We start from the raw sequence: 24,028 nt of genomic DNA on the forward strand, positions 1-24,028 counted from the left end.
AACATTTTTTTGGTCATTTTTTTTCTGACCAGTTCTACTACACACTCTATGCTTCTGTTCAAGTGTCTCAGCCAACACGCTCCATCAGTGCTGACACATTCTGCCTCTCTTCTACCTTTCCCACCTCACAGAAATTGACTCAGGCTCAGCGAGTGAAGGGGTGGGGAAGGTGAAGAGAGGGTAGTGAAGTGGCTAATCAAATACTGTCTCTATTGATGTTACTGAAAGAATCTGAAAGCCTCATGGCTTCCTTTGCCCCTCCGCAGTACTTGCTGTGTAAGGTGCTTTTGAATATTTTACCCTAAGTGACTTAGGAGCTTAGGTCCCAAAGGCCTAATTCATGGGTGCTGGAACCATTTTTATAGTGGGGGTGCTGAGAGCCATTGAACCAAACTGTAAACCCTGTATATGATAGGAACCACTTCAACACAGGGGGTGCAGCAGCACACCCAATACGCTTAGTTCTATCAACTATGGCCTAAATCCCTTTTGAAATGGGCTTAAGGTTCTAGGTCATTTGGGCACCTCAAAAATTTTATGCTACATCAACACAGTTAATGGATCATTCTAACACTGAAATTAATGTAAGTAAAAGATATACCAGTGCTTAAAGTGGTGTGGAAAACTACAATTTCTCATCATCTGACAGCAGCTGGTTGGCAAAAAAGTGCTTAAATTCTGACCTTCAGACACACACACATTTTTTTTTTTTTACTGGATCTGAAACCATTTTCACCATCCTCTTCCCCACTAGACTGCATGCTTCTGAAGTTTATAAACATTAATTGTAGGCTATTGTAAATGTATATTTTGAGAAACTGTATGAAATAATGTAATTATAAAATGCATCATAATTATGTGCATAAAGATTTCCTGGCATTTGAGTGCTTGGCCATGTAAACAATGTTCTCAAAGTGGTTTTTAAAATAACATTACAATTATAAAACAATTTAGTGAATTTGATAATAGGACTGTGGCATTATTTTTAACTTGCACTATTCTATCTAGTATTTTTATAAGAGTATTAGTTAAAATAAATTTCAACCTTCATTTGAATTTCCTATCAGTTCTTTTTTGTCACTACCTTAATACTACTTTTTTCATTACTTGAAATATTAACTCTCTCTAAGCTCCTCTCCATACTTTCATAATAATTCCAGGGTAGGCAGCTACTTTCTAATTTTTTGCACAAACGGCCCCCTCAGGCTGCCTCTATCCCAGCATAAAGGGTCCACATTGGGGTCCAGAGTCACTGAGCTCTTGCGATCTCTGCCAAGTGTACTCCCCTCAGAGTTACAACTATGGTGATACTTTCTGTGACCAACTAGGAACTGCCAAACGGACAGCTGATGGATTACTTTGGGCAGCTACTACTAACTCCAGTGACTTATACTTAATAGTCTCTATTTCTCGCTATGTTGCTTAGACATAGCTTATACCAACCATAAGATTTTACATCATTCACCTACTTTGAACAAAGCTCCTCAGTGCATTTGGAATAACTCACCATCTTATTCCATGTCAAAGCACTGCTTTATATCCTCCGTCCCTTGTCTTTGTGGGGTTTTTGGAGTAGATTAACATTGCACCTGTCCTTCATCAGTCTCCCACGTCACAATGCAGTGCACAACCTGCATGGCACATCTGCTGAACAGTTATCTTTACATTAATATTCTCCTCACAGATAACCCTATTTACAGGTTTGGCAAAAAGCCAATTGAACTGTTGTGCAAATATTTAATCCAAAAGGTTTTCTTCCTCATACTAACACATCCCCACTCTGCTTCTATCTCAACTTCTTCCCTATTCTAGTGTAATTCTCACAACACATGATAATCATGGCATGCTTCATTATGTATGAATCACACTGTTCTTTCCTAACTCTTCTGTTAATCCTGCCTGGTAAGATCATTTACAGGAGCAGGGAGGAGAACCCAGGATCCCTTGCAAAGACAAAATGTTGCTGGATTCTTTTACGATATTTAGTTTTATTTAAGAGATGCTGCTATATAGCTACACAGTCTTCCTTTAAATAAGAACAATAGTCTCTGGGGTCCAAGTTGAGTGAAGTCTCTTAAGTAGCACTTGTCTACTTTGGTTTAATCTACATAGAATCAGAGCTTTCTTCAGCCTGATCCAAACAAACCAAGCAACCAAAACGTAGCTTAACCTTACTTCATAAGCAGTATGCAGTCCTTGAGTTTCATACTTCCCCTATGCTTCCTGACCCATAAGGCTGGGTAAGTTCTTCTTCTGCCTTTTTCTCCTCTAAGCTCCTTCCACAGTATTCCACTCCTCCTTTCCTAGACATGTTTGAATAAGCTAGTAATTCTCTTTCCTGCCTAACTTTGTGTGAAACTGTGACATTAAGAACAGCCCAAGGGTAGAAGGCAAGGGGCACTCTGATGTCCAGCAGTGTTCCACAGCTGGCCTGACCAGCTCACTGTACCCCAACTCACTACTGTTATAATTTACATCTAAAATGTATGCTGTAATATGTCACTGGAAAGCTCATAACTCACCAGTTACTTGTATCATTGTGTGATGTAGGTGCAACTGATGCAAAGTTATGGACATAAATTATAATTCTTAAAACGTATGCCACTCACACAGAAGCTACCCCACCACAGACAAAGGAATGCAGTTTTGCCACAGGACAGTTACTTCCAAAGTACATTGAAAGACGGGACTATTTATCTGTCTTCTTTGTAAATAAACATGGTGGAATCAGGGACAATGAAAATTCAGGCCTGGGGGGTGCATTGGGGTCATCTTGCTTGTTGTAATAAGGCTGATGGAAGCCAGAATGGGGCTGAAAACAGGCTGTTAGGGTCAGAGCAGCTGAACCAGAGCTGTGTAAGCACACTGATACTCAGGGTGTGACCTGCTTGTGAAAGTCCCAGGTTGGGAGCTACCGTAGCAAGGCACTGTGAGGTGCCTGGGGTTGCAGGACAAGTGATGGTACAACTCCTCACGGATATAGGTTGCACCTTGAACCTGACTGGACTGTCACAGAAATATCATGTGTGCTTTTTATGTTTATTATATATTTGTAATTTCCACATGAACTTGCTTCTCTTCCTTTCAGAGCACTAAAAGGTATTTCTACTTAGAAAAGCCAACTGAACATGTGTGGAAATGTCTAAGACAATCCTTTTTGGGGAAATATGCAAACAAATTCAATTTTTTTTAAAAGGGAAGGACTAGTATATTATTTCAAAATACAGTAATTTTGTGAATTTAAGCAAGTTCCTCTGATGAAATGCAGCCTGCAGAATTTTAGTAGGAACATTAATCTTTTGGGAATTTAAAATAGGGCTAAAAATGGAAGCTAAATTCAGTTTGTCTGAAACTACCACTGCCACTCTGTAACACACACACACACACACACTCACACACACACACAGAGCATGGTACCATAGTTGTCTCTGGGGAGAGTACTTACAGTTGCTATCAGCAATTTAAAGCATACTCGATCTTCTGCAGGATGCAAGAAAATCCATAACACTCATAGCAGTGAGTACAGAGAGATGAATGGATTTACAGGATTTGGATTGGATGGAAATTCAGTAAAACACCAGCAGTCCAGTTCCTGATTGAAGAAGCACTTAGCTGGGAAATGTTGGAAGTGAAGCCATGGAGAAGAAAAGCTAGGCTGGAGCAATTCATTTTTGTAAAGATATAACACTCTTAATCAAACCTTCCCACTCTGTAATAATTCCTCAAACAAGGCATAGGAATGAGTGTTTATCATGATCATTGTGACAGGGCGTGTGTCCTCTGCTCCTATGTTTCTGCACAAATGGCTCTAACACCTCTGGTTTGTAACCGCTGCCATGTAGTTTATTTTTGTTATACCAACTACTACCCCTTTACATTTCTGTGCAGCAATTCTATTTACAGTGACATACATTCACCATCCCTTTTTTGCCCGATACAGGATAAGGACGAGATCTTTACATGCAGAGATCTCCCTTACCTGGATGCTGCTAGCCTTTCTTTTTCCTCTTTCTCCCGTGTGCTTCCTTTCTGTGCTCCTTTTCTACTTTTGCAGTTAATTGACTAATTATCTCCGTAGCACTCCCCAGCCCAGGCTGATCTAGTAATTAGCCACTCCTTCCCTCAATCAGGCCCTCTCAGGGGGAGCTAATTGGATTTACAGTGACCAGAGTGCTGGTTCTCAGCATGGTCACAATCCTGAAAAGATTTGCTATGAAATTCTAAAAAAGAAAATGCTAGAATGGATTTAAATAGAGAGGACCATATATGCATATCAGAATCACAAAATCATATAAAGATGGAAAACACCTACTGGATCATCCAATCCAATCCAATCCCTCTTCAAAAACAAAGTCATTCCCTGCAGTATATGCAGGGGAACAATGGCTCTTACTGCCACAACATCTGCCCTCACACCAGCTCTGTCACACACACCCCCGCAAAAAAACACCCTAAAAATAGCAAATTCTACCACATACAGCAGGGATTGAGCCCAGACAGGTGATTTTACACTGCTGAGGAGTAGGCAGAGCTCATTCAGATACGAGGCTCATGACTCACCAAGAACTGTCCAGTAGTCCTTGTTCTAGCTATTCCACTAGGATCCCAAGGCTATTGCAGCCTTATAATTCCATGAACACCTGCAGAATACCTGGGAAAGGCAGGTGAGGAGTGTAACTGGACCTGGCTCCCAAAGGGTTAGTGGGAGCTGGTGGGTCCCATCTCCCCCGTCCCCCAGCTGCTGAGAATTATCTTTTTCCTGATGGATTATCCTTTCCCAGATTCCAGATCCATTTTGCTGTTGTATCTGGGCAATATGGCCCAGACAATCTCTATAGCTGTCAATATGCCAGGGAGGAACCCATCCCTTACCTAGAGCCCAATACCTCCTCTACATTATACAGTTTTGCCAGAAAAGTAGAAAAATTAAACGTTCTCTGACAAAAGATAGAGAAAGAGCTCACAAAGGAACAGTTATACCATGAGTATACTTAAACCAAACAAGGATAAAATTATGGCACCATTGAAGTTGATAGCAAAATTTACATTGACTTCAGGGGAGGTAGGCTGTCACCCATGACTCAAATTGTACCTTACTAGTAGAATTAAATAAGTAATAACAATAACTAGCATTTGTCATCACTGTATATGCTCTAAAAGGTGTTTAAGATCCATAGCCTCATTTTACAGATAGGGAAATAGAGGTGCAGAGAGGTTAAGGGAAATCCAAGGCAGATTATAATTATTTAATAGTTATTTTACAACAACACTCAAAGGCCCCAATCCAGAGTGAAACCCCAGCATGCTAACTGCTATACACAAGCAAACACACAATCTCTAACCTGGTGATTCTACAGTCTAACAAAACAAGTAATTTACAAAGGTGTGACATTTTGGCTTGTTTTGGCTTGGAATCAACCAGATGTGCTGCATTTGGACAGAATACCAGGTATTTATCCCAAACAGTGTATCTGACTTCTTCAGAACATATGCTCAGGAACTGCTCCTCTGAAAAACAATCAAGCAACTGTTCATAATTCCCTTCTTCCTTCCCCTTGGCCCATTTTTTATCCAAATTGCACAATTTACATGCATATTTGCTCTGACTCTTCTTGTCTTGCATTTTGAGGGCTCTACATTTCAATCTATACACTTCAGGAGTAATTTGAGACCTTTGCAATGCAGCCTTATAAAAGTCATCTTATTGCAAAGCCTTATCACCTGGCATTTCATTAAACACATGTAAGGCTTTACCCAAAAGCTTACTAATCAATGTTGGAACTTTCTTGTCCTCTGAAACTTTATGACCTTCACATTAAAAGTGGCAAAGTAATCTTCAATACAGTCTGCTTCTTTGCACGCTGGGCACAGCTTTTCCCATCTGAGCATTCCTTGGATGGTGGGAGTACCTGGAGATTGTGGAATCTGACCCTATTTATCCATTATGCTCTGGGCATACACCGTTTCCATCTCTTTTTCTTGGGTTTCCTTTCTGCTCCAGAGCTTGGTGATGTGCAGCTGCTTCTTTCTCCCTTCCCTGACTCTCAGCTTCCAGGGCTCACCAGAGTGCTGCTTCTCATTCTTTAGATCTCCAGGCAGCTTCCCATCTTTGGTGTTCACGCTTTTTGTCTTCATGCTCAGCTAACCAATTTTGGTGTTCATGCTCCTCTTTTATTCTGTCATTCTCCACCTTAGTCAGGTCTCACTTTGTGGTTGCTTTGCTGACGCTCATGCTTATGTTTTACTTTTGTTCTAATTCTCTGACCGAAAACAAATAAACAGAAAATAATAAAACCATAACCTGTTTTCAACCTTTTGACTTGTGAATCACCTAAAACCAGCTTATCAGTGTGAACCTCAATTAGCCAACCAATTAACCAATAAACTGTGTGTAAATCCTGCTGACTACATAACTGTGACATTCTAGGGTTCACTCAGGCCTGTAAGGGGTTTAGTCAATGTCTGCCTTGTAACTTGGGTGTCTTGTGACTGCGCAACTGCAGTTCAGAGCTCTGACCCCAACAGCCTGATTGCAGCCTACAGGCTTCACTCTGGGTTAGCTCAACTTGGATACTCCTGGCAGGCTGACCTCAGTACCCTTCCAGCCCCAAATCTGCTCCAAAATTGTGCCTCCTGCAGCATCCAGTCTCTCTCACTGGACCCTCACAGAAAAAGTATTATATTTGTTGCCTCTACAGAGACAGTAGAACATTCCAACCTGTCAGCTTACTAGAAGAACAGGCTTTACAGAACTGATCTAACATTGATTATTTATAACGAAAGCAAAACAAGTTTATTGACAAAAGAGCATGGCTTAAGTGACTAGGCAAAGTTTTCTAACCATTAGGAAGAGTGAGTTCTATAATAGCCTTCCAAGTGGAGCAATGGTGGTAAAAAGCCTCATTGGCTTCAAGACTGAGCTTGATAAGTTTATGGAGGGGCTGGTGAGACTGCCTACAATGGCATATAGCTGATTTGCGACTAGTAGCAGCAAATATCTCCAACAGCCAGTGATAGGAAACTACACAGGGAGGGCTCTGAGTTGCTACAGAGAATTCTTTTCTTGGTGTTTAGCTGGTGGGTCTTGTCCTTGCTTTTCATCCCAACAGCATACAGTACATGAATGCCAAGAAACTAGTGAACATTGCCATGTTAAGTAACACTAAAGGGTTTTTTTCACCAGAGTTTGAACTTCTGCTATGTAGCTTGCTGCAGTTCTGTATGTCCCCTTTCCTCCTCCAGCAGCTCTCCATACTACCACATTCCTCTGTAAAGAAACCTGGTTTTAAACAATTATTTGCTTTTTTGTTTTGATGTCAGGTCCGTGTTTCAACAAATGTTCTCTTCTTTCTGGTTCCCTGTTCTAATGTTTGTTCTTGACAGCTCTTTAGTAACACTTGACATGAGATGCCTGCCTCATGTAAAACACTGAAAATGTTAAATATTCCTGAAAGGGGTTTTGGGGGGGAAAAGATAAGTGGGAAAACTGACAGATCATTTGTTTTCGCTTGAGGAGCAATTCTCCATCACCTTAACGCAAAAATTACAATAGGAATTTCAATAAAAAGAAAAGTGTCTTCATAGAATAAATGCCCAAGTCAAAACAAATGACAAAGACTGAATGAAACTTCAAAGGAGGCCAATTTAACACTCAGTTTCGTGCAACTAATACATATACTATACTGTAACATCTTGGAGAGAGAGAGAGAGAGAGAGAGAGAGAGACACACAATTGTAAGTCTGTAAATTGTAAGTTAATTAACTGTTACAAAGTTTTTGAATAATAAACCAACAACCACAGTGCATGAAATAAAAAGGAGGAAAAATAAGTTGATTTAAGAGGAGTAATGGCCAGCAAAGAACACTATTCATATCCAGCAGGATTCAGGTCTTGTTTTACATCAGGAGCTGGGTTTCCAGTTAGTGTCCTTTTTCCATCTTAGCAAAGAGAAATGGTAAGCATTTCTAAAATTTCATCCACATTGTGTCAAATATTCAACTCAATACACTTCTAAACAGGTAGTGCTCCGTGCAGTTTTAGAAGAACTGAATACACAAATGATTTTTATTGGTGCTAGAGCCATTTGGCTGTATGAATAGTCCACTGACCTAAATGGGTCTACTTGAATGAGTAACAGCAGCAGGCGCAGACCTTAATCAAGTCACAGTGGGGCAGATTTGACAGTCTGATACCATTTTTCAAACCAAAGGGAGTAAAAGTACAGATTTATCTAAGACATTTTCTTATTACTAAGACAAGATGAAGATTGTGGCATGAAAAATGGAATGGACAATGCATGACAGAAAAGAGGGGAAACTGGCAAGTGAAAAACCAAAAATAGCAAATGATGTCAAAGTGATTCAAATATAGAAAGATGAAGGGCAAACACTACTTTTCTTAAAATTTATTCTAGCAGTTTTGAGGTTCATCTGCATACCATCATGAAACGTAACTTTTCACTCACCAAGGTAGAGGTATGTGAAGCATCACCTGAGACCTCGGGTGTTCTTGTGATGTTTGGGAGTCTGTGAGGGTTACGAGCTATCGCTTGACACCAGCCCAACATTTTCTCCTTCCACTTATCCCTTCTCAATGTCTGAAATTCTGAAAATAATTTAGATTCCCTGAAACATTGACACTAAGTTCATTGCGTGCATGCCTTTTAACAGCACTTTAGACTGTGTATAAACAAGGTAATAAACATTTTTTACAGAAAAAAGTATAGTTGAAATAAACCATGCAGACAGAAAGAGAACTGTATACTTATAATATGTATTACATGCACTAATACTATTTCAGTACCAGAAAATTCCCTTATCTAAAATTAAAAATATCTCTTGCTGAAACATGCCACCTTCTAGGGGAACTATATTATAGCCTAGCTGCGAGAATGGTATTACCCCTAAAGCTCCCACATTGCCTGAAACAATCAATAGATATCAAATTTCATCCAGGAGCCCTAAAGGTGTGGAGCAAAGTGAGTAAAAATCAGCTGGGTGAACGCCCGCGCACACACACACACACACACACACACACATTGAACAACTGGCGTCAGACAGGAAGGGGAATTTTCATTGCAAATAGCAAAAAAATCAACACACATGCTCCTTTAGATACATTAGCTATATATAATACATAACCTGTATGGAGCAGAAATTGTGACCGCACATTTGTTTTAGCTATCTTGGAGCTGTTTGATTGAACATTATATTTTTATCTTGGAGATATCTGGAGATCCATCAGTGGTAGTTTTCTATTAAATGTGAAAAGTCTACAGGAAACGTAATATTTTCACTTGCAAAATTTTACAAACTACTTTTCCACCACACTACCCAATTTGAAATAGTAAAGTTAGGTCTTTAGTTAAATGCATTACACTGCCAATTAAATATCAAAAATAATTTGGAGTAATTATTTTTCACAGCATCTGAAGCAATTAACAATCTGGTGGTTTATAACATTTCAGGATTTAAAATAGGCCATTCTATAGCATTATGAAAAGTAACAAAAAGGTTTTGCTAACAGATTGATGAGTTATTACTACTCTTAATGAGAAAAGATTTGAATTAAATGGATCTGAACAATGTAAATGGGGAAATGATAAAGACCTTTCATGAAAATCAAGACCAAACTGTTTAAAAGAACTGCACTTTAACAACAAAGAAAATACTGTGTGGGTATAATTCTATCCATTTTAGATTTTCCTATACTGTTCATCACTGTAGTATCTAAGTGATGAATAGGTAAATCAGATTTACCTGCTGATGATTACATCTTCACCCTTCTTGGGATATCAAAACATAATATTTTGATAAGCAGCAAAGAGTCCTGTGGCACCTTATAGACTAACAGACGTTTTGGAGCATGAGCTTTCATGGGTGAATACCCACTTCGTCGGATGCATGTAGTGGAAATTTCCAGGAGCAGGTATATATATGCAAGCAAGAAGCAGGCTAGAGATAACAAGGTTAGCTCAATCAGGAAGGATGAGGCCTCTTCTAGCAGCTGAGGTGTGAAAACCAAGGGAGGAGAAACTGGTTCTGTAATTGGCAAGCCATTCACAGTCTTTGTTTTAATCCTGAGCTGATGGTGTCAAATTTACAGATGAACTGAAGCTCAGCAGTTTCTCTTTGAAGTCTGGTCCTGAAGTTTTTTTGCTGTAGGATGGCCACCTTAAGATCTGCTATTGTGTGGCCAGGGAGGTTGAAGTGTTCTCCTACAGTAGGAGTCTTGCAGTAGGAGGCTTCTGGGTACACGTCTTGCTCTGTTTCCTTATTTCCTCTTCCTAGACACCATGGTGCAAATAAGTGATGGTCACATTAACACCACCCTATACCGAAAACCTACTGACCGCTATGCCTACCTTCATGCCTCCAGCTTCCATCCCGGACACACCACAAGATCCATTGTCTACAGCCAAGCACTGTGGTACAACCGCATCTGCTCTAACCCCTCAGACAGAGACCAACACCTACAAAATCTCCACCAAGCATTCTCAAAACTACAATACCCACACGAGGAAATAAGGAAACAGATCAACAGAGCAAGACGTGTACCCAGAAGCCTCCTACTGCAAGACAAACTCCAAGAAAGAAACCACTGGCCATCACATACAGTCCCCAGCTAAAACCCCTCCAATGCATCATCAGGGATCTACAACCCATCCTGGACAATGATCCCACACTTTCACAGGCCTTGGGTGGCAGGCTAGTCCTCGCCCACAGACAACCTGCCAACCTGAAGCATATTCTCACCAGTAACTGCACACTGCACCATAGTAACTGTGACGGAGCGATTCTGGCGGGACCCAACTGAGAGTGCCAAATCAGGACCAATTGCTTAAACTGGGCAGTCACAGCCCTAGGCTGGGGTTTTTCCACCTCTAAGGCAAACCAAACCAGCCAGACAAAAGGACTTTGGTCTCACCCCACTGGCTAACCACAAGTCACACAAGCAATTTCCTTAGACACTCCAGTCTCCCAGTATCCCCACCAGTGCACTCGTCCTGGGGATGAATGGTTATGAAAACCAACCCCCAATAAAAGAAAAAGGTTCTCTCGATCCCAAAGGACCAAGCCCCAGACCCAGGTCAATATACACATCAGCTCTTACCCACAAATCACGCTGTTGCCAATCCTTTAAAATCTAAAATCTAAAGGTTTATTTACAAAGGGAAAAAGGTAGAGATAAGAGGTAGAATTGGTTAAATGGAATCAATTACATACAGTAATGGCAAAATCCTTAGTTCAGGCTTGCAGCAGTGATGGAGTAAACTGCAGGTTCAACTTAAGTCTCTGGAGTACATCCCCAGCTGGGATGGGTCAGTCAGTCCCTTGTGTAGAGCTTCAGTTTGTAGCAAAGTCCCTCCAGAGGTCAGAAGCAGGATTGAAGACAAGATGGAGATGATGCATCAGCCTTATATAGGCTTTTCCAGGTGTAAGAATCTCTTTGTTCTTACTGTGGAAAATCCCAGCAAAATGGAGTTTGCAGTCACATGGACAAGTCTCTGCATACCTTGCTGAGTCACAAGCCGTGTCTGCCTTCTCTCCATGGGTCAATTGTGTAGCTGATGGTCCTTAATGGGCCATCAAGCCAGCTAGGCAGGGCTAACACCAGCTTGTCTGGGATATTTCCCAGAAGCAGAGCATAATACAAAATACAGACAGTACAGAGCCAATACTTATAACTTCAACTACAAAATGATACACAGACATACAGACAGCATAATCATAACCAGCAACCCAGAACCTGGTCTTAGACACCTTAGATGACCCCCTTTACTTAAGATTTGGTGCCACTACAGGACCTTGGTTGCAACACATGTTCTATATGGTCCCAATTTATATCAATAACGTCACAGTAACTCTAACTCAGGAACCAATCCATGCAACAAACCTTGATGCCAACTCTGCCCACATATCTACACCAGCGACACCATCACAGGACCTAACCAGATCAGCCACACCATCACCGGTTCATTCACCTGCACGTCCACCAATGTAATATACACCATCATATGCCAGCAATGCCCCTTTGCTATGTACATCGGCCAAACTGGACAGTCTCTACGGAAAAGGATAAATGGACACAAATCAGACATTAGGAATGGCAATATACAAAAACCAGTAGGAGAACACTTCAACCTCCCTGGCCACACAATAGCAGATCTTAAGGTGGCCATCCTGCAGCAAAAAAACGTCAGGATCAGACTTCAAAGAGAAACTGCTGAGCTTCAGTTCATCTGTAAATTTGACACCATCAGCTCAGGATTAAACAAAGACTGTGAATGGCTAGCCATCTACAAAACCAGTTTCTCCTCCCTTGGTTTTCACACCTCAGCTGCTAGAAGAGGCCTCATCCTCCCTGATTGAACTAACCTTGTTATCTCTAGCCTGCTTCTTGCTTGCATATATAAACCTGCCCCTGGAAATTTCCACTACATGCATCCGACGAAGTGGGTATTCACCCATGAAAGCTCATGCTCCAAAACGTCTGTTAGTCTATAAGGTGCCATAGGACTCTTTGCTGCTTTTACAGATCCAGACTAACACAGCTACCCCTCTAATATTTTGATAGGCATTCACATATCCTGGTATTACCATTCCCAAACCTTCTGCCATATTTAATGCTTAATTAAAGGAATTAAATGGACAAGGCAGCATTTTTCTACTGGGTAGAGCATGGAATTAAGTCAAGACACTTGGGTATTAGCTGTAATTCTGTCCTACTTATGATGGGGTAAATCACAGTCTCTTTGAGCATGATAATACTTACCCATCTTTGTTAAGTGTCTTGAGATCATCACATGAAATGCAAAGTATTAATATAAAATAGTCATCTAATCAATGTAACATACATTTAGTCAAACCCATTTTCACCTTAGTGAGAGAAAAATCTTTCTTGTAGATTCCTTTAGGGATCAGTCCTTCAAAGCATCAGCAGTCTAATCCAGCAAAGGATTTACTCATTTGCTTACATTTAAGCACTGGTTAATCTTAAATAATACGCATCTATAAGCATTTAAGAGCGGTGTTGGATCAGAGTGCTCAGCATCTTGCAGGATTAAGTCTTATAAGAAAGTATCAGTTTTAAATTATGTTTCTTGAATATTGTCAAAAGTAACATATGAAATTGGCACAGTTTTGTGTCTTTAAAGTAACATGCAACCATATAGACCTGTGCACAAACTATTATTAAATCCAAAGGGTAAAATATGTAACAATCAAAACAGTCTACAGGTGCATGAACAGCTGCTGTTCTTAAAATATTAGATAATTAAAAATGACAATTTGAGTTCCAAGTTTCCAAAAATGATTTTTAGTGCCTATCCAAACACCAGATTGAAGGATTCACACACAGAATAGGTTCAGGATGAGCAGCAATAATGCAAACATCCCCATACTAACCTGTCAACATTCCCCAAACTCTACTCTGGGAAAACTACCTCTAGGTATGAAAAGACCATCCATTGTGTTCATGTTCATTCTAAAGCCTTCATTGACAATGCAGTAAGGCTAATAATTTTTGTTAAGCGTAATGGCATTTTCTGGTGTTCTAAATACTGATCACACAGCCCACCAAGCAATTTTGGAATGGCAGCAAATCTTGATCCTTACTAGAGCTGGTCAAAATTTGAGACAAACAATAATTTAGTCAAAAAATGCTGTTTTGAGGAAAGTAAAATTGTTTTGTGAAAACATCTTGATTTCTTTGAAATTTCTTGTATTTTCACTATAATTTTTAAGATTGGTTTTAAAAAACATAATTAAAAATGTTTTGCAACACCATTCCCCGTGATTAATGACTGAGTTTTGTCACATGGTGCCTGTGTTATTTGTGACTGGACGTGGGTACCTATAACTACTGGGTGACAATGTGACTAGCTCCATTGACCTGCAAGTGCCAGAGGATGAACTGTTGCTCTCCTTTTGATGGTACTTGAGGCTGGATTGGGGTGCACTGCATGACTGATCATTTGCTTGTGCAGTTTCCGATAAGGATGCGGAGCTGTAATGCCCTTCTACACCAATCTCTGGAGAGAGGGAATAGATTCAGGGCTGCTTTTAATTCCTCTGATCATTAAAATCAGTTGTCCTTTGGCTAGTCTCTCTGGGATTCTGGGCAAGCCTTACACAATGTGGGTTGAATCATTTGCTAGTGGGGTTCCCATCTAGGATTTCTCAGCCATGCTCCTCCCACCATGAATATATATTTTGTTTCTTTGGCTGATTAACCAATTTTGTGTCTGTGTCCACATGCACACATGCATCCTTGGAGCCTAGGAACAACCCAGCTTTTCTCCATCCCCTACCTGCAGATGCACTGAATAAATAAACTCAAATGGCCTATCTTACAATTTATCGTCTGGGCTGAAATGTCTGAATCGCTCATCAAATTGCTTCATTGTTTCATATTTTTCCTTTTGACAGTTTTCAATCTGAAATCGTTGAAATTTTTCCTTTTATATAAGTTGTTAAATTTAAACATTTCATGACAAAAATTTCAAAATTCAGAATTTTTTGATTCAGCTGATATTCCTCTTTAATCAGAACTAGTCACCGCAGACTTGTATTGGATCTGAGAGAGTGATGTGGAGGCAGAAATCTTACTTGTCCATTAGCAATCACCCAAGATCTATGGTCTCCTAAATACTTGTACACAGATATTTTAAAGTCCCAGCTAGCCAAATTTTTAAAATCTTTTCAACAGTTCCAAAATGTTCCATTTTATTGTGTGTCATTGTAAACATGAAGCAAGATTTGTATCCATAAAGCCCTATTTACCAAGAGTCTAAATAACATTTGACCCTTTGCTGAAGTTTAAATGGTCACTTAAAAAGAAGAAAAGCTTTACTCCACTGGCTATTCATATACAACTTGAGCAATTCAATGATCTGATTAGGAGAAAAGTAAATTGCAAAGCTGTTCATTCCCCACAGCCATTCCATCAAGATCTTATTTTAAAGTTATCATGCAGTACTTAACTTGTGCCAGGGCTTACCAGGCCTGAGCCCCAGCACCTCTAGGCTTGGCAGTTCATAGACCCAGCCCCTCTGGGCTTGGCATGTCAGTTCTTAAAGTTAAAAAAATTGCTTGAGCCCCAGCACTTCTTTCATTGCAAATTAAACACTGAATAAATGGCCATGCGTACTGAGCTGTGCGTGCAAGAGCAACATCTCTGAAGAAGTCTTGAGTGCATGTGATATCATAAAAAGCTGAAACAAAAAAACGAGCCCTTGAGCATGAACATATTTATATGGTGGTGAGAGAGCTAAGCACATAGGTCTTATCTGATCAGCTTGAATAAGTTGAAAAAACGTAAGAGCAATACAATGACTGGTCGCTGAGTCCCTGAGGCACTAGCCTTCCCTCACTCTAGGCCAGATCGTGAACCCCTTATTCCCAGTGGAGAACAGTAACTCATATGAGTAGTCCTACTGAAACTAATGGAACTACCCATATGAGTAGATGCTTGACAGCATTCAGTCTTACCTTATGTGCTTGATACATCACATGGTTGCAGCTGTGGCTGCAGAAATTTACAAGAGCCAGGAAAGCAGGCAGTTTTTAATACATTTGTCACCATCTCAAAAGGTAGACTACAAGGCTAGTATCTAAACATTAACGTTAATTACAGTCTAGCCACAATGTCAATAAATGCGTGTTAAGAAAGCAGCACTGAGACAAATCACTAGTGATCACAGAAACTACGCTTTAACAGGACTTATTTTTAATAAGTTACACTTAGCTTATTACGCTATTTATTTATTTGCTTATTATACTACTTATAACCATACTTACTACACTAAGAAACTTAATGTTAAACTTATCCTGGCCTGTTTCAGGATGTCAGTCTGTTACCATTTTTAAAACCAAAGAGCAAAAGTACAGATTTATATAATACATTTCTTTATCACTAAGACAAGATGAAAATCGTCTGGGGTTCTCTTAGGATCATATCATAAGAACTAGGTTGGAAGTTTCATTATCTAAAGGCTCAAATTCACAAGACTGTATGTCAGCATTATCTCATCTTAAAATAATAAAGATTGTTTTTGATTAATCAAATTATTAGGTACATTTTGATTCCAGTTACATTACACTGAAATCTACTGAATTACTGTAGTATCAAAATAGGTGCAAATGAGACATAATCTTACCCTACATTTGTCTTTTCTTACAAAGCATATACACACTATACAGTGCCATACTGGGGAAAATATGTCCCAGGCAAAATAGTTTTAATCCATCGTCCTAACAGTCTAATGTTAGTGCTTTGGCAAACAAATACACTTTACATATGGTTTTATCAAATACAAAATGCAGATCACTCATAAGAAAATTGCATGTGTCCCCTGGCTCAGTGGTTTAATGCAGTCTTTTCACCCCTGGAGATCTGGGATGAACTCCCATTAAGTTCAGTTGGGCCAGGATTTCACCATGAATACTTATGTCACAGTAAGTGTTTTTGATGGACTTTACTTAATAGCGAACAATTATTTGTTTCAATTAACTGTCAAATTTGTTCAATTGTCCTCTCAAATTTTCTTGAGAGGACTTGGCCTTGGACATAGTGGTTTTGCTACAAATATAAGAGCCCACACTATACCATATCTTTATTTATAAATGTACACACAGTTTTACAAGACTAAGATATGGCCCTTACCCAATAGATCTTACGATAATACGAGAGCAAAATTCACATGTGATATACAAAGACATCAGTGGTTAGCAGGGCCGCCCAGAGGATTCAGGGGGCCTGGGGTCTTTGGCGGCAGGTCCCGGGGCAGAAGGGCCGCCCCTCCACCGTGGGTCTTCGGGGCACTTCGGCGGTGGGTCCTGGAGCGGAAGGACCCCCCGCCGCCGAATTGCCGCCGAAGACCCGGAGCGGAAGAAGCTCCAGTGGCCCAGGCCCTGCGAGAGTTTTCTGGGGCCCCCAGAGCGAGTGAAGGACCCCGCTGCAGGGGCCTCGAAAAACTCTCGTGGGGTGGCAAATTGCCCCCATCCCCCCCCACCCCTTCTGGGGAGCCCTGGTGGTTAGTAGACAAATCTAGTGAGTTCTGTGGAAACATGGGCCTTGAAGAGGAATTTGACTGAAGGAGTCAATCACTTTGGTCAGTGCCAAATTCAGACAAAAATGAAAAATAAAATATTTATTAAAAAACAAAAATTATGCTAGTTTATCTGTCTCTGCATACTCAAAAAGGATGACAATTACGTATGAGATCAAAGCCTTTTTAAACATCTTATGTTGAAAACAACATCAAGGAGGGTCATTTATTTAGGTAAGAAAGCTCATTTCAAATCAAGCAGCACTTGGTTAATAAACTTCTCTATTCTGTGAAACGTTACTGGCTAAAATTCAGTTATTTTTATTAATAAATGCTTATTTTAGTGTGACTTTGGCTAAGGTTACAATAATATCTCATCAAGCTTTTATATTGCTTGGTTTTAAGATAGTTATCTTGGCATTAATTCCCTGCCCACACTACACTTCATAGGGTCATTTTGTTCTGATGGCCTCTGCCAACTCTGTCAGTATACCTAGTGGAAGTGCTACCAGCGTGAATTTTTCCAGGGATTCCTTAGTGTACGGGATTAATGAAAAATCCAGCAGCTCTAAGGAGCCACGTACTCATCATGTTTGGGATACCAATTCATCCTGATAAAACAAATCTACACATCTCAGGCACACACACAAGCTATCTATCACAACACACAGTTTGGGTTTGATCACAAATAAACTTCAAAGATAATATAGTCTGGGAAATAATGAAACAAAGTGATAGTGCACAACTATATACTCTTGGAATTCGGACCTTGACAGAACTGAAAGAAGACCATAAAGCATAGGCCACAGATGTGATTCAGTGTACAACGTGTATCTCTTAAAATCACTATACTATGACTCCTAAGGGAATTCTGCACCACTGCATATGTGCAGAATTCATATCCCCCGTAGATTTTTTTTCTTGGAGGAATATAGATTCTGCTGGAGAGGGATTGCATTTACACCTTTCACCCACCAGGAGCTTCTGTGCAGCCAGCTGGCAGAGAGGCTGCGTTCCTCACAGTGAGGTCAGGTGAGGAGGCATGGGACGGGACAGTACGGAGCAACATGGGACTGCTTGGGGACGGGGGCGGGGCCCACAGACTGGGGCATGGGCTCAGGAGCTAGTAGGTTGACAGAATTGAGCCAGGAGCTGAATGAGAGGGGGCTGCAGGGCCACATGGGAAGGCCAGAGGGGGACTGCATGGCCACATGGGACAGGGGCAGATGTGCCTGACTGAATGGGAGAGGCTAATGGTCTATATAGGGGAGGCTCCCCAACTCCCTAACAATCCTGCTCCCAAAACCCTGTTCCATACTTCTCCCAGCAACACCCAACAATCCTCCAGGCTCACTCCCAGGCTTCTTCCCAGCAATCACTTACCTCCCACTCAGCTCCTCTGTTACCCCTGACTCCCACAAGTCTTCGCACTGCTGCTAAAGGGAAATAAATTTCTCTATTGTAGTTTAAATTAATTATTACTCACAGTTCTATATTAACATGCCTAGTAAGGAATCTATGTTTCAAAAACCACACGTTTCTTGCATATTTTTGTCTGTATTCTTACAGACATACTTGCTGGCAGGTATTTTGAAATAAGTTACCAAAATAATTGAAACTGGCATGATTATATTGTTATTTTGACAAATAAAATATGAAGAATTTTAAAATATTGTGCATAGAATTTTTTTTTTTTGGACAGAATTTGTAATTGTTTGGCTCAGAATTTTCCTAGGAGTATACTATGAGCTTCCGCACATCTGAAACTGGTATACTGCATTTTTTATTTGTTCAGAATGATTGTACCTGATCTCCTTCAATTCCAGCAGTCACGAAATCTAAGTTCACATCTGTTTTATAGACAATTGAAAAAAATATAAATTAATTGAGGCCTCCAAAGTGACTTTCTAAGCTACAGCTCTGATGAAAAGTGGACATCCTCCACCACCAGGTGATCTCTCTCCAAACAACTCTAAGGGGAACATGCCAAAGAGTGGTGCTTACACCTCCTTTTTGTAGGTGGAACATGCAATCCCTCTTTAGCTGGCTGCACTTGTGGGAGGAAAGACCATGACTCTGCCCTGCTCACTTTGAAGTGGCTGAACATCCTGGCAGGGCTGTATTTTTTCCTTCTTGCACTCTGCCTGCAAGGACCAGGATCATGGCTGTATCTCCATGTATATACGTGCACTTCATTGCTCGCAGTACAAATTTGCTGGAGACCCCTCTTTCACACACCAGTGCCCTTTTATTTCCCAGTATTTTCCCACCACCACCTTTAATACAGCTATATACAATTCAATACCAGTCAGGTAGCCCCTTAGGGAACAGCTTGCTCTTACAGCAGCTGGAAGCAACAGGCCCTCACTCCTCACATTTCTGTTCCCCCTCTCCTACTTCCTTCCTGCTAGTTTTATAGGCCTTCCTCTCAGCAGGCTCCCAGGTGATTGCTCTCAGGCTCTTTTAATGAGTCACACCCTGCCAGCTCCAGCCAGTTCCCCTTGATGGGAGCCATGCTAGCAGGTTCTGAGCTAACAGGGGCTGGTTCAGTGCCTCTTAAGCCAGCACCCTGTTACAGCGTGGGTTCACAGTGGAGGGAAGGTCTTCTATCTTCTCACCCAATTTAAAGCACCTACACAAGGCTAGCTGCAACCGACCCTTAATCTGAAAAGTTTCAGTCCCAATTATTTCATTTCCATGGAAGTATTGTGTATTTTCTGTTGCTTTTGCTTCTATTATGGAAATAATTTTAGCTCAAACCTAATAAAATAATATAGAATGTAACAATAATATTAAGTAGATTCTATGGACTGGTGGTATTTTATTATGAGTGGTGATTTAAATATCTTAAGGGGAAAGTAGTATTTAAAACTAATTATCGTATATGAAACAAGGTCTAACATGCCAAAATTAATGTTTGTCTAATCTGGAAAAAAACTACACACCTCTTTCAGGATTACAATTAGATTTAAGTATCTTAACAAAGGCTGAATTAAGACAAAATATATCAGAGGCTACTGCTATTTCAATCCTTGGTGAGATGCTCTGAATGGCTTAAAACATTAGGAAATGGAACACACACAGTGTTATTCCATGCATAATCTAAATGGCTCCCTTCTTTGCATTGTAACATTCCCACTGGCAATCAGCGTGAAGGCATTTGCCCAGCACACAAATATACTCCATGCCTTGGCACACTTAAATAAGATTGACAGAGACACCCAGGGCTGCAACACTAGATGTGTCTTAAAGCTATACTGAGATGCACTGGCTGTGCTACCATATGCAAACAATACAGTCCCTGTTGGTTACGGCTGTCTATAGTCTGCACCTTATCATTCTCTTACTTTCATGCACACATAATTCTAATCGACTCAAATAAAATTCACTAGATTCACAAAAATGCTCCAGCTTCATTGTGCCTCTCTGGTGACATAAAGCAGCCATACATTTTAGTTAACTAGCTAGTTAATCTTGGTTTAGGCTGCCTTGCATTGCTGGAGTAGTGCAAAGCAGCCAGGGCACAACAGTGAATCCCAGCCCTGTATTTCTGAAAAGAAATTATATTTTTCAGGTTTGAAGATCACTTCTATTTTTAACCTCACTAATAGCAGTATGTCAGTGACAATAGTTGCTACTGTGAAGTCAGAATGCAGCAACAGTTTTGTAATACCTTAAATCCCATAGTACAGTCTTGTACTGCATTTTCTTATAATTGGAAGAATTAGTTGTAGTAAACCCAGATAACCTCAGTGGTAACTGTTGATAAACATTAACCTCTGAATGGCAGCCCCAGTACATCAACTGATCCTCCAAATGAAGGATACATTTTTTAGAGATGTAGATAAGACTGGCATTTCTTCCTTAATATGTTTTTTAGTGGCCTCAATGGCTGACTGCCCTGGTAAATTTGAATTACCCTTGGTTACCTTCTTCATGGCTGCTTTCTGTGTTTAGATAAAGAATAAGCAAATAAATTGCCATAGGTTGCCAGCAACATAAATATACCACACTAGCAGTGGTCAGAACAGCTATACAACATCAAACACTCACAGAGATCTGATCTATCAAAATAGTTTGGTCAAGCCAAACTAGTTTTCCTTCCACAGAATACTGTATGTCAAACTGCTTTGCATTGTTAAGTATGAACTGATTTCTTTAAGAGCTAAGGATCAGATTCTGATACATTCAATCACAATCATTAGTATCTGGCTCTGGGAGAATACTATTGGGGCTGTTTAAGGGCGAAGGCCCTGATTCAGCAAGGTACTTAAGCACATGCCTAACTTCAAACATCTACTTAACTCATTGGCTCTGTCATGTGATTTATAATGGATGGAAATAGTATGTTATTTAAAAAAAATACAGTAGCATGCGTCTTTGGAGACATTTTCAATTGCATAAAGAGCAGACTTACTTAATGTAATGAGCTTGGAAACTATGTATACCCTCTTCTTCCTCATTTGCTCCATAACATCACTTTAAATATGAAGCAGGTAGTACATATTGATGAGACATTCTTGGAACTAACCTGGATTTAAATTTGATTCAACAGATTTCTAGATATCTCCTTTTCCATTATGTTGCATCTTAATAGGAATTGTATCCAAAATTTTAAAAAAGAAAACCCCCTACTTAGGCCAGATTCCAATCCCTTTACTCACAGTCTGTAGTGATACCACCTTAGACCCCAATTCTGCAAGCTACTTTAGCATGTGTCTAGCTTTAAGCATGTCATCAGTCACCTTATGTTTTCAATGGAAGCCACCTCCTTTTGTAATAAAAAATGCCTCCAAAAGATGCATGCTTGAATATTTAATAGATTCACAGAGTTTAAGACCTGATGGGACCATTAGATCTTCTAATTTGACCTCCTGTGAGTCACAGGCCATTAAGTTTTACCCAGTGACCTCTGTATTCAGCCCAATAACATATATGTTTGGCTAAAGCATATCTTCCAGAAACGCATCCAGTCTTGATTTAAAGATAAAGTGATAGAGAATCTACCACTTCCCCTACTTCTTTGTTTCAGTGGTTAATCACCCTCCCTGTTAAAAATGTGTGCCTTATTCCCAATTTGATTTTCTTTGGCTTCATCTTCCAACCATAGATTCTTGATATGCCTTTTTCTGATAGATTAAAGAGCCCTCTAGTACCTGGTATTTTATCCCAGTGAAGGTACTTATACACTGTAATCAAGTCGACCCTCAATCTTCTTTTTGATAAGCTAAATGGAACAATCTCTTTGTGTTTCTTACTGCAAGGCATTTTCTTTAGTCCTGGAATAATTTTTGTGGCTCTTTTCTGCACCCTCTCCACTTTTGCAACATCTATTTTATAATGTGGACACCAGAACTATATACAGTATTCCAGTATAGACTCACCTACACCAAATACTGAGGAAAAAATCACCTCCCTACTCCTACTCAGTACTTCCTTGTTTTATACATCCAAGGATTGCATTAGCCCCTTTTACCACAACATTGTACTGGGAACTCATGTTGAATTTATCCACTATAATCCCCAAACCCTTCTCAGAGTCACTGCTTTTCAGGCTAGGGGACACACACAGACACACAGACACACAGACACACACACACACACACACACACACCCCTCTGTAGGTATGGCCTGCATTCCTTGTTTCTCACTATATAATTTTACTTTTTATTAAAACACATTTTACCTGAATTGACCTCTCTTACCAAGCAATCCAGGTGGCTCTGTATGACTGCCCTATCCCTACAATTATTTACCACTCTCCCAATTTTTGTGTCATCCACAATTTTTTAAAAGTCAGCAGTGATTTTATATTTACTTCCAGATCACTGATGAAAATGTTGACATGTTGGCTTAGTACTCTCCCCTGTAGAACTACATTAGAAACAACCCCATTCAATGATTAATCCCCATTAATGAAAAAAAACAGGAGTACTTGTGGCACCTTAAAGACTAACAAATTTATTGTAGCATGAGCTTTCGTGAGCTAAAGCTCACTTCTTCGGATGCATAGAATGGAACACACAGACAGGAGATATTTATACATACAGAGAACATGAAAAGGTGGAAGTACGCATACCAACAGGCAGAGTCTAATCAATTGAGATGAGCTATCGTTAGCAGGAGGAAAAAAAACTTTTTGAAGTGATAATTAAGATGGCCCATAGAAGGTGTGAGGAGAACTTAACATAGGGAAATAGAATCAATTGGTGTAATGACCCAACCATTCCCAGTCTTTATTTAGACCACAGTTAATGGTATCTAGTTTGCATATTAATTCAAGTTCAGCAGTCTCTCTTTGGAGTCTGTTTTTGAAGTTTTTTTGTTGCAAAATTGCCACCTTCAAGTCTGTCACTGAGTGGTTAGGAAGGTTGAAGTGTTCTCCCACTGGTTTTTGAATGTTATGATTCCTGATGTCAGATTTGTGTCCATTTATTCTATTGCGTAGAGACTGTCCGGTTTGGCCAATGTACATGGCAGAGGGGCATTGCTGGCACATGATGGCATATATCACGTTGGTAGATGTGCAGGTGTACGAGCCCCTGATGGTGTGTCTGATGTGATTAGGTCCTGTGATGGTGTCACTTGAATGGATATGTGGACAGAGCTGGCATCGGGCTTTATTGCAAGGATAGGTTCCTGGGTTAGTGTTTATGTTGTATGGTGTGCGGTTGCTGGTGAGTATTTGCTTCAGGTTGGGAGGCTGTCTATAAGCAAGGACTGGCCTGTCTCCCAAGATCTGTGAGAGTGAGGGATCATCTTTAAGGATAGGTTGTAAATCTTTGATGATGCGCTGGAGAGGTTTTAGTTGGGGGCTGTAGGTGATGGCTAGTGGTGTTCTGTTATTTTCTTTTTTAGGCCTGTCCTGTAGTAGGTGGCTTCTGGGTACTCTTCTGGCTCTGTCAATCTGTTTTTCACTTCAGCAGGTGGGTATTGTAGGTTTAAGAATGCTTGATAGAGATCTTGTAGGTGTTTAT

At 40.2% G+C, this 24,028-nt stretch overlaps 1 protein-coding gene across 21 annotated transcripts in view; it reads right to left on the bottom strand.

Annotated features, from left to right (window-relative positions):
• The window catches only part of MARCHF1 (membrane associated ring-CH-type finger 1), a 471,750-nt gene that overhangs the window by 165,673 nt on the left and 282,049 nt on the right, over nucleotides 1-24,028 (bottom strand). For 2 of the 21 annotated variants that reach the window (XM_039539337.1, XM_039539339.1), the window contains exons 2-4: nucleotides 18,858-18,901; nucleotides 18,435-18,487; nucleotides 8,466-8,605 (exon numbers count right to left, since the gene is read on the bottom strand). The exons of 15 other annotated variants lie outside the window; for them this stretch is intronic. In XM_039539337.1, coding sequence (XP_039395271.1) covers nucleotides 8,466-8,567 — 102 coding nt within the window. In that variant the 5' untranslated portion in view covers nucleotides 8,568-8,605; nucleotides 18,435-18,487; nucleotides 18,858-18,901. Of the gene's footprint in view, nucleotides 1-8,465; nucleotides 8,606-18,434; nucleotides 18,488-18,857; nucleotides 18,902-19,356; nucleotides 19,432-24,028 lie in introns of those variants that run through there. 4 more of the 21 variants (XM_039539336.1, XM_039539335.1, XM_039539334.1 and 1 more) reach the window with 4 other exon arrangements.

This window comes from Mauremys reevesii, linkage group 5, assembly GCF_016161935.1.
Source record: "Mauremys reevesii isolate NIE-2019 linkage group 5, ASM1616193v1, whole genome shotgun sequence".
Taxonomy (NCBI): domain Eukaryota; kingdom Metazoa; phylum Chordata; order Testudines; family Geoemydidae; genus Mauremys; species Mauremys reevesii.